Raw genomic sequence first — 11,553 nt, forward strand, 5'->3', positions numbered from 1 at the left:
TAATTCTGTCTTGGACTCTGTTATTACTTTGAAAAATTTAATATCAGAATTAGCTTGAAACTCTTTCTCATGATTTTCAACTTTACTAAGAATAGTATTTTGAAAGTTATGTGACTTTAAATCGAAACCGTGCTTAACCTGGCGATTAATTAATTTAAGAGAAATTGAATTGCCAAGGAATTAGAATTTGGTTATAGATGATTTGCCGTGAAAATATTCTTGCATGAGTCAAAGTAGAAAAATATAAGCATTGCTTTTTCTAAGAGCTAAACATCTCCGAAGCTTTTAACATCTCATTCACTGGTTACTTTCCCAACTTCATAAACATTCTCTCGTTCACAAACAACACTTTTCTTCACTGTTCTTTGCTATTTTGAGATTCTGTTTCAAGATTCACAATCTTCTTGCCAAGGTTTGATTGATCTAATTAGAGATTCAATTAGACATTGCTTGATTCAATCTGTTAATCCTCGTGAGAACGATATCCACTTACCGTAGTATTACTTAAAGTTATTTGGTACACTTGCAAATATACGAGCATATCAATTTTGGCTCATCACACTCAACTCTCTCGACTGTGGCTTTTCGGCACCGTCAGGACCTTGTCCCTTTAGATCTTTGCCAAAGATAGCAGGTGTATCTAGAATCATTTCTCCATTACTTCATTTCCTTAGGGACATTGAAAGTGTCAAACCGGTCTGGTTTAATTTGAGATTTTCATCCCTTATCTTTCTGGAACAAGACATTAACTTTTGGGTAGAATTGGGCTTCGGCATGAGGGATCCTTGCACTTTTGTAGGTAGTATTCGGTGTGTTGGATGGATAGAAACAATTAAGTTTCCAATAACTCAACTAATTATGTTGCCGAGGTAGCATACTGAGCTCAATTGCTAATGTAAAACCTGAAATTGGCCCTCAATTCGGTTTCTTATTTGAACTGCTACCCTGTCCCTCCCTCTTGGACTTGCCTAGATAGTAGATTCTCCAAGCTAAACTGTGATGGAAGCATCTTCCTGGAAACACAGAGTAGATTATGGCTCTGTTTTGCATGATAGTTATGGTAATTGGATTCGTGGTTGTTTAAGGAAAGTTCCAGGTACAAGTGGTATGGATTTTCAGACCACAATTTACTGACAAGTGCACCGGGTCGTACCAAGTAATAAACTCAGGTGAGTGAGTGTCGATCCCACGAAAATTAATGGGCTAAGCAAACAATGGTTGATTAATTGTTCTAGTTAGACAAGTTGAAATGAGAGTTTTGAAAATCAAATAGCATAAAAGATGGTAAATTAAGAAAAGCAAACAGTGAATGGTTGAGAAAATTGTATGATAATAGAGTTAAGGTTTTAGAGATGTTTACTTATCCGAATTAATATTCAATGTCGACTACCTTGATCATGCAATGATTTAGTTTATGGCAAACCCTACATGATTGGATTCCTATTCTTAGGCAATTCAATCTCCTCTAATCTAACCAACCGTCAATGTTCCTTGATCAATAAATTGTACTAGACGGTTAAGTTCAATATCTGATTTATAAGCCACACAAACCCTAAGAACCCAAAAATGATGCAATTATATGTCACGTATCTCATTAAGTCCAGATAATTAAGGAGTTGTGAGAAAAGGTTTCAAGCTGTAATTCTAATGATATAACTTTTTCAAAATTCAAAAGAATTCAAGTTATATTAGAGTTATTTTCCAATACTCACTAATCCGTAGAATGAAGAACGAAACCAATTCTTAAACATGAATCAATGCATTAATCAAGAGTAGAAGAATAAATAATTATTAATCCAGCAAGGTAAACAGAGCTCCTAACTTTAACAATGGACGTTTAGTGGCTCATAGTGCAGAGAAAACCCTAAGAGAGAAAAACTGTAAATTGCGAAATTAAAATTAGGAGAAGAGAAATCTCCGCGAGAGCGAATCTCTATCCTATTTATAGTCTTAATTGAAATTGATTTGAAACTTAAATTAAAACCTATCAAATCTTTTTTAATTAGTTATTTGATTTGAAATCAAAATCTAAGACCTTCCGTTGATTCTTGTTGCATGCGTGGTGGCCCTTCAAAATATTGCTCTCGGCGCTAAACACCGGTGATTGGGCGTTTAGCTCCATCCTTACAGATTGGTCACACGCATTTCAACGTCCCTGGCACTGAACGCTGGTGACTGAGCGTTTAGTGCCACTAGTCCAAAAACTTTTGCACATTTTACGAAGCTGTCGGGGCTAAACGCCAAGTCGTGGCGTTTAGCGCCACCTGTCCCGTGATAAATTGGTCTTGTTAAGCTCTTGCAGTCATACGTATTGCGCCAGTGATGCGTATACATGTATGATGCATACGCATAAGCCTCCTTTGCTTCTTCAAGCATCTTTCACCAATTCTTCATTCGAATGCTACCTGTAATCAACAAATAGCGACAGAAATTCAAAGTAGAATCCAATGGGGGTATAATCCATTAAAATCCTCTAAATCAACAGAATACCATAAAAATCATATAAAAAAGATACTAATGATGCTCACGAATCAACAAGCATTCTTCATGTTGAGCTCTAGGCATTTGGCAAGGGTTGTTTGTTGCTTTAGAGGCTGACATCTTGCTCCTGATTTGTGAGACTAACTCCCGGAGGACTTTGGATTGGTATCCTGTTGGAGAATCCATCATGAGAATGTTGAAGCTAACTTAATCCAGCGTATTTTCAAGCTGAAACAGCTATAAAGGCGATCGATGCGGTTTGAACTAGTTGGAATGGAGGCCAATATGGCAGCGTTGGCAGCAGATTGGATGGGAAAGAAAGAGGCCAGAGAAGACTCAGCCTCTTCGTGTTGGTTGCAACCTCCAGATCCCATGCATCTGATTTTGCAAAGGGATATGCCTCGGTAGCCTTGAACTGAGCTTGTTCCTGTTTACTTTCCTTTCTTTTTTTTTTTTTTTTGTTCTTTCTTTTACCCTCACCAAAAAGAAATCTACACATCATGTTAAGAGAAAATCGGGAAGCATTATCCTTGAAAAGGCAGACTACTTTGGAGTACTTTTATTTCAAGCATTCCCATGTAAGCATAAGGTAAGCATTTTACTATAACCCAGACTATCCAAGACAAAATTGAACTAAGTATACACATTAGACTCGAATTAGATAATCCAGTAACATCTACAATTCGATGATCATCAACTCAAAATGAATAATCCTTCAAATCAGATTTTGAGTCACCCAGTTCCATGTCTGCCAAGCACTCTTCCTCAGTAAGGGGTGGGAGTTGCCTCGTCTTGCGCTTCATATTGTGCTTGTGCCACTCACTCTTGTGGTGTTCTCGGTACTGCTTAGAGTCCTCAAAAGAAACATTGCATGTGATGCACTTGTTTGCCTTTTGTTGTTGCATCTCAGGAGGCGGCCTACTCGTAGATGAAATTGTTTGCTTTTGAAGTTTATCATTCAATTCAAGCACATGTTCGCGAGTTTCTTTGGCCAACGGTGGAGGCATTTCCTCATAGTCATCATTGTATTGTTCTACTTGGGTATCCCCATCCACATAAAGAGTGTGTGTAAGAACCTCAAATCTTCCATGCACGTTGTTCACAACGAAGTCATGACAATCCTTATATAGACCAGGTTCTAATTCAAAGATCTGCAACCCAATCAGAAATCATATCAATTTTCCTCCAGATTTTAGCATACTCAAGATTAACCATATACACACAACAGAACCTGAACTAAACTAACTAGGTCTCACAAGACAAGATTTTGAGAATCAGACATATATCTTAATGGTACAAGGATAACATTCATCTTTAGATTTTAAATGGCTTTCAAATCAAAATGAAGAAAAAAGTATAAATAAATGGTGTGGCCACACCGACCTGACAGAAAAAAAAGAGATTGGAGACAATGTACTGTACAATTTTGTTGTTGTTGTTCTTAATAATAAGGATAATACAGGATTGAGATAAGAGTTCCCCTAGGCAAAAGGAAAGGGAAAAAAAGAAGGGATTTATCTATAAAACATAGCTTTTCAATATCTCAACATATATGACGGTGTGATGGAAACCTTATTCCATGCCATTCCATTCATCAATCATCACATACCATCAAAACAACCTTATCCAAACATAGGTTTTGCTTCAAGATATACTTTGCCAAGACTAACCAAGCATAAATTGAAACACATACCAAACTTGTTTGTAAGAATTGAAGGATAAATAAAAACTTACAACAGATAGCTGACCAGAAGATCCTTCTTTAGAAATAATGGTAGACTTCCACTCATTCAGCTTCTCTAAAAGGGCAGGCACTTCCTCCTCAGGAGCAGCAACTCGTATTCTTAGTGGACATCGTTTTATAGGGTAGTGCTTTTGAAGCTCCTGAATCAACTCCAAAGCCTGTAAAAACAACAGGTTCCACTTTCACTAATTACCATAATTATAAAATGGAACCAGCTTGACTGCTTGACAATTAAAAAGTAAAGATGAAACAATGATGCAAAAGACCCCTGACCTGCTTCTTGGAACTGCTATTTGGATCAACAGCAAAATGAATATCCCTCATGAGACGCTCAATCATGCTAATAGTGTAAGGGTGCTGCGTCTCAGGATTGTATGTCTTTTGCATCACAATGGTGGCAATATCTCTGAACTGACTCGACAGCAAGGATTCCCTTTCTTTCCCGGCAACCTGAAGTTCCCCTTTCTTCAAAACCTGCAACCAAAACACAGCATTTTATTAGTCACTCATACACCAAACATTTTTTTTCCTTGATTATTATTATCGTCATTTTCTTTTATCTGACCTCTAAGCATATCTTGGTCTGATCATCAGTCCCAAAAGCAGCAATTAAATCCTTTGACTTGGCAAGAACTCCTTTGGAAACATTGGAATAAACAGTATGTGACTGCAACACTTCGTCCAGGTCCTTCTCCCTGTTATTGCAAAACAAATGTAATACATCATCTGTTTTCAACATTATTAATTTTCCATTTCCAAAACGAATCATAAAGTTTCTCCATAATTTTCAACTTATTACTAATTTCAGCATTACAAACAAAAAAATTATTTTCAGTGCCTCATGTACAAGATCCTGAAACAAAAACACACCCATGTGTTCACGGTTTTAATCAGCAGAATTAAGAGGAATTAGCTACAAAAGTGAGGATGTTTGTGGAACTCACTTGCTCTATTTACAAAACTCCTCCCTTTCACCTTCAGTTTGGATATTGCTTTTGAGACAGAAACCAAGACACACAAACTCATTTGCTATGGAGTGAACAGAGACACAAATTTTCTGTATTTCCTAACAGAGAGGACTAGAAATATCCAAATGTAGCCTTGTAGAACCAAACCCGTATTGGGACTACATCTAAAGTGCCACTACAGTTGCATTACATTTCCATATTTTCAGACAATTATATGTAATCAACGTACGATAACCCCAATTTAAAACCATATGCAGTAGTAAGATAAGTAGAAGGGTAGCTTACACGCCGGAACGCCAAGCGAGGACGGTATTAGGGTAGCAGGCGATCTCAAAGCGCATGCCGTGCTTCTTGAGTCGCACGACGGCCACGTTGGTTAGCCTCTTCTGCCCTATAGGCTGCACCAGCGTTCGCGACATCTCTCCAATACAATACAATATGTATCTGTCTACCTATCTTTGACTATCTATTCCGACTTCGTTGTTAGTTCTGTAAAGACCGATTGATCATCAGAATAATATAATATATGTTTGCGAGTGCAAAAACGATTCTAGGGTTCAAGAACTGGGCAGATGATGGCGGGGGCGCTACCTGAACATAAGCCTGCGTTGGCGGAGGAAGGAAATGGACTCTGCGGCGAGAAGAAGACTCGAAGAAAAACGATAATCGGCAGCGGCAAGAAGCTTGTGCCGACGGCTGAGGTGGTGCCAAACTGGTAGGACCTGGAAGAGAAGACGGTGTTGTGTTGATTTTTGAAAGAAGGGAGAGTCAGGATTAGTTTGGTAAAGTTTTTAATTTTTAAGAATAGTTTATAAAAATTAATTTTTAAAAGTTAATCTTTTAAAACTTGTAATAATTGTGTTTAATAAAATAAATTAAAAATAATTTTAATAGGTATAAATAATAATAAGTATGTTTCATAAAATAGTTTTTAAATTTTAAAAATATTATAATAGATATTAATATAAAAATTAAATTTAAATATTAATTAATATATAAAATTATATTAATTTTTTAATTTTAATAAATATAAAATAATTTTAAAAATACTTTTAGCTTTTTAAAACTGCAAGTATAAGTATAAGGTTATGAATTTTTTATTTATTAAATATAAAATAAAATATTTATATTTTTAAAAAATATAAATATCTTTTTAAAAAATTTTAGCAAATTAAATTTCAATGTACGGTGCAAAAAAATATCTGAAATAAATAAATTTTAAAGAATTAGTAACATAACAAGTTTAATTATCTGTGTCATGCACGTAATAAGATTAAAATTATAATTTTAAATTATTTTTTTAAAATTAATTTAAATTATAATAATTTGATTAATAAAAAAATAATATGTTATGCATTGTTTGATTTTTTTAATCTAGTGTTAATTGGATTAACTCTAAAATAGTTATTAATTGGTTTTAATAATCTAATTTCTTTAATAAATCAAACATATATATCATAAATATAATATAGTAATAGTCAAATCCACCAACAAATATATTTGCTATTATCACAATATAAAACAAATTAAATATAAAAGCTATTAGCAATTATAAATCTATAAAATTGCGCTTCTTTGATTCGTGGAAGGGTTTACTTATCAAATAAACTTAAAATATGAATAAAAAATATTTATAAAATGGACCTAGCATTACTTGAAAGAATCATGAAAAATAATCAACTTATCTTATCATCCATGAGAATCATTTTTATGTAAGTCGTCTTGTTCTTGTCAAATTTGGATGGGACTTTTCATAACCTTATAATTCTTACCTTTATTTTTCAAATTTTTTCATTACATAATCTACCATAGGTAATACTGTTGATAAAATCGTAGTTAGTAGCCTTTAGGTATGAGAAATAATAAATAAAAAAAATCTATGTCTGAAGTACGAATTTTCTAAAAGATAAATAATTATAACAATTCACTATTAATCATTATATATATATATATATATATATATATATATATATATATATATATGATAATAATTAGCAAATATTTTCAATGGAGATACTTACTACAATTAGGTGAAATTTATTATGCCATTATATTTTATTAACCTTTATGATTAATTCAATAGAGATACTTACTCAATATATATGTTATCGACATTAATTATATATATGCCAATATGTTTAAGAAAGAGCTAAAAGAGGAGATATAAATATATATAATATTATTGCTATATAGGAAGCATACATAAATTACTACATTTTTTTATTATATTATACAACTTAAAATAATAGTATCATGTTATTATTAATTCTAGATACTTGCTATAATTATATCAAATTTAATTACAACTCTAAATAAATAAAATAGATAACATTCAATATTCTTTTTTTTTTCTTTTTGACATTCAATATTTACTGTAATTATAAAAAGTAAAATAATTAATGAAAAAATATGAGCATAAAATAAAATCTACTTAATATACTAAAACTGGGTTTTCTCCCAACTACTAAAGGTGACGTGTCGATCTCTCATACCTCCGTTTTCCCTCCAAAACGAATAAAATTTTTTCTATTCTAAATTATTTAATTGTAATTATATTATAATTAATACTAAATGAATAATATATAATAATACTAATTTGGCAACATATCTTCATTATAATTATATCAAATCAATATTTAATGCACTATTAAACTACTTATCAATTATCAATTAAAAATACTTTTAATAATTTTAATGATAATAATAATATCAATAATAGTAATAATAATAATAAAAAATCTTTGTTACCCGATTCACGTATATCAAATAATTTTTCTAAATTATTTTATAAAAAATATCTTTAATATAATTATATTGTAATTAATATTTAATGAATAATATATAATTATACTAATTTAGAAACATATCTTCATTATAATTGTATCAAATCAAAATTTAATGCATTATTAAAAAATTACCTTAATAATAGATAATTTACATATTTATTTTTGTTTTACTAAAGTCTATCCTGTGGTACATGAATCTAAATTTAAGAGTCAATTCATAATTTTATATTTAGTGTTTTTTTTACTACTTCATAGAATAAGAATGTATTCTTCATTTTTTTATTGAAGTTGATCCTTTTAAGGTACAATTTATAATTTTTTATAATATTTTTTATATACTCATTCTATTATATTATTCTTTTGATAATTTTTTATTTGTTGTTACTTTAAGTTATTCTTATCGTCTAATGTTCCAGTTCGATTGTCTTTTGCTACGATCATTTACAATGCATCACATCCATGAAATACCTCATCGAGTTGTCTTCACTGATTCGGGTTCCAACTACATAGATGTAAGCGTTCAAAGAAGAGGCAATAGTCTCTACTTTACCGAAGGATGTAAGCGTTCAGTTTTGCTAAATTCATGACAAATTCATATATACAATTTCAACGATTGGTAATATATTTAAATTTTTTTAGTTTAAGCGGTTCATTATTAGAATAATTTTTTTAACATATTTTGATTTTTTTCAGAAATTACCAGCTTTCTTTTGCATGCATGCAATGCCATTGAGGGGAATAAGAGTTAGTTTGGTTTCTCGATGTGGTAATTCTATACCTTGCCGCATTGCATGGATATCAGATGATGAAACTTATCTAACAAGAGGATAGTCTGATTTTGCACGAATTCTAAATATTGAAACTTACGATGTTATTTCAGTTGGTTGTCGTTACAAAAATGATTCTATACTATACGTGATTAAGGACTAGAATATGTTCAATATTGTTTAGGTAATTTGGTTTTACTATTAGTATTTGATTAAATTATAATTATAGAATTTTAAATTATTGCCTCAATTTATATATTATGATTATTTTTTGTGGATATACTATTTTTAAATAATTTAATAAAATGAAGTAGTGTCAAATATTATTAAGTTTATTTTTATCCTTTATTTTTTTATTTGTATTTTCATTATATTTAACAAAAAATGAACCTACACATATATTAAATCATTGACCTAAAGACAATTTATTTGCCAATAAAAACAGATTTTATTTATAATTGGAATAAAATTTATTTGCCAATAATCGGTGAATAAAATTGAAATTACACCCGTGTCATATAATTATAATTGATTAATTGGTATAAAATGAAATTATACCCGTGCCATAAGTAATAATCTAAATAATTATATCTTAACAAAATATAATTTGAAATAATTTATAAACAATTATCTTAACAAAAATAATGATTTAATAATTGATTTAAAAATCAATGCAAAAAATAATTATTAATAATAGTATTATTAACTGGGCAAATAATATAATTTCAAATTATTACTTGAAATATAAATAATATATAAAAATCTATTGAGTAAATCAATGATTTTGCACCTTAATAATTTGACAATTATTACTCAATTAACCAGTTAATTGAATTAGTAATAACAATTTTCAATTTTAAATTTTGTATATTAAGTAGTTATTAAAAACTGGGTAATAACGATTTACATGGAAAAATCATTAATAAATTCAATTAACCATATAGAAGATAATATACTAACATTTTTAGTATATCATTTATGGCAAGCAAAATTATTTCCTCAGATTTTCTATTAAAATTGAAATTAGTAATAGTTCAAAAAAAGTTTATTAATAAAATTACTAATAGTCACATTTTTATAGACACGATATATGTTTTCTATATATTATTTTAAAAATATAATGAAACATGAATAATGAATGAGTATGTTATTTCTTCGACTAGCTAATTAATGCAAAATTGAGTACCTTTTTTTATTCGATTGAGGTCATATTCTGTTTGGTGAAAGTTTTAATCACCTTAATTAAATCCTGTCTTTGTGCCTTAACTTATACAAGTAGTAATATGTTACATATTATTTGGTATATCTAAGTAGTTATTTCTCATAGTGGAGATGTAAAAAATCATATTAAGGTTTATTGCCAAATAATTAGTGGATGAATAATAGTAGATTATATTATTTTGGAAAAGTATTTTCATTATAATTATATCAAATTAATATTTAATTATGATAAAATATGTTAATTATAATTATATCATAGAATTATAATAATTACGATATTTATGTTATATATTTTAATCATTTATGTACGTAAATAATTAGAAATCAATCAAATCAAATTATCACGGTAAATAATATGTTGTATATTATTACGGGAAATAATCCGTAGATAAAATTGAAATTACACCCGTGTCATATAACTATAATTGATTAATTGGTATAAAATGAAATTATACCCGTGTCATATAATTATAATTGATTAATTGATACAGTGTTGTTTCATGTATATATTTTGCAGGTATCAAAGGATAGCATTGAATTGTTATTCAGTAGGTTTAAATTATTTATTGTTTATTACAAAACTTTCTGCGTTAGGATTCTCTATTAATTTATTCTTCATTTTGAGCTTATTTTGATATTTTCTTACTTCACAGTAAACCAACATATAAAATTTTGTTGGTAGATTTAAGTATTACTAGATTATTTATGGTCATATCTACTTAATCTACTTAATATACTAAAATTGGGTTTTTCCCCAATTAATAAGGGTGACGTGTCGATCTCTCGTGAGCCTGTTTTCCCTCCAAAATGAATGAAATTTTTCATATATTCTAAATTATTTTATAAAAAATACCTTTATTATAATTATATTATTATATTATAATTAATATTTAATGAATGATATATAATTATACTAATTTAGAAACATATCTTCATTATAATTATATCAAATCAATATTTAATGCACTATTAAACTACTTATCAATTATAATGCGTAATTACTGTACATAATAAAAAATTGCCTTAATAATAAGTAATTTACATATTTATTTTTGTTTTACTAAGGTCATTAAATAGTGTTTTTCTGTGGTACATGAATCTAAATTTGAGAGTCAGCTCATAATTTTATATTTAGTATTTTTTTAACTACTTCAGAGAATAAGAATGTATTCTTCGTTTTTTATTGAAATTGATCCTTTTAAGGTACAATTTATAATTTTTTATAATATTTTTCATATACTCATTCTATTATATTATTCTTTTACTAATTTATTAATTGTTGTTACTCTAAGTTATTCTTATTGTCTAATGTTCCATTTCAATTATCTTTTACCACAATCGTTTACAATGCATCACATCCATGAAATACCTCATCGAGTTGTCTTCACTGATTCAGGTTCCAATTACATGGATGTAAGCGTTCAAAGAAAGGACAATAATCTCTACTTTACCGAAGGATGGTTGGATCTACTCACCTATTATGACCAACCTACTGGAATGTGGTTAAAGTTAGTTTTATTGGGAGGAGCTCGATTTTTGATTGAGGAATTGCATCTATGGAACTTTATAGGGCAAGTTCAAGTTCC

General features: G+C 29.6%; 1 protein-coding gene across 1 annotated transcript; it reads right to left on the reverse strand.

Annotated features, from left to right (window-relative positions):
• Positions 1-3,060: 3,060 nt before the first annotated feature.
• On the reverse strand, positions 3,061-5,986 carry LOC130973565 (uncharacterized). Its single transcript, XM_057898195.1, has 6 exons — positions 5,785-5,986; positions 5,479-5,682; positions 4,791-4,920; positions 4,499-4,699; positions 4,216-4,383; positions 3,061-3,632 (listed from the first exon to the last, which is right to left on the reverse strand). The coding sequence occupies exons 2-6, from the start codon at positions 5,610-5,612 to the stop codon at positions 3,180-3,182; spliced, it is 1,086 nt and encodes a 361-aa protein (XP_057754178.1). The 5' UTR covers positions 5,613-5,682; positions 5,785-5,986; the 3' UTR covers positions 3,061-3,179.
• Positions 5,987-11,553: the final 5,567 nt, after the last annotated feature.

Source organism: Arachis stenosperma, chromosome 1 (genome assembly GCF_014773155.1).
Source record: "Arachis stenosperma cultivar V10309 chromosome 1, arast.V10309.gnm1.PFL2, whole genome shotgun sequence".
Lineage (NCBI taxonomy): Eukaryota > Viridiplantae > Streptophyta > Magnoliopsida > Fabales > Fabaceae > Arachis > Arachis stenosperma.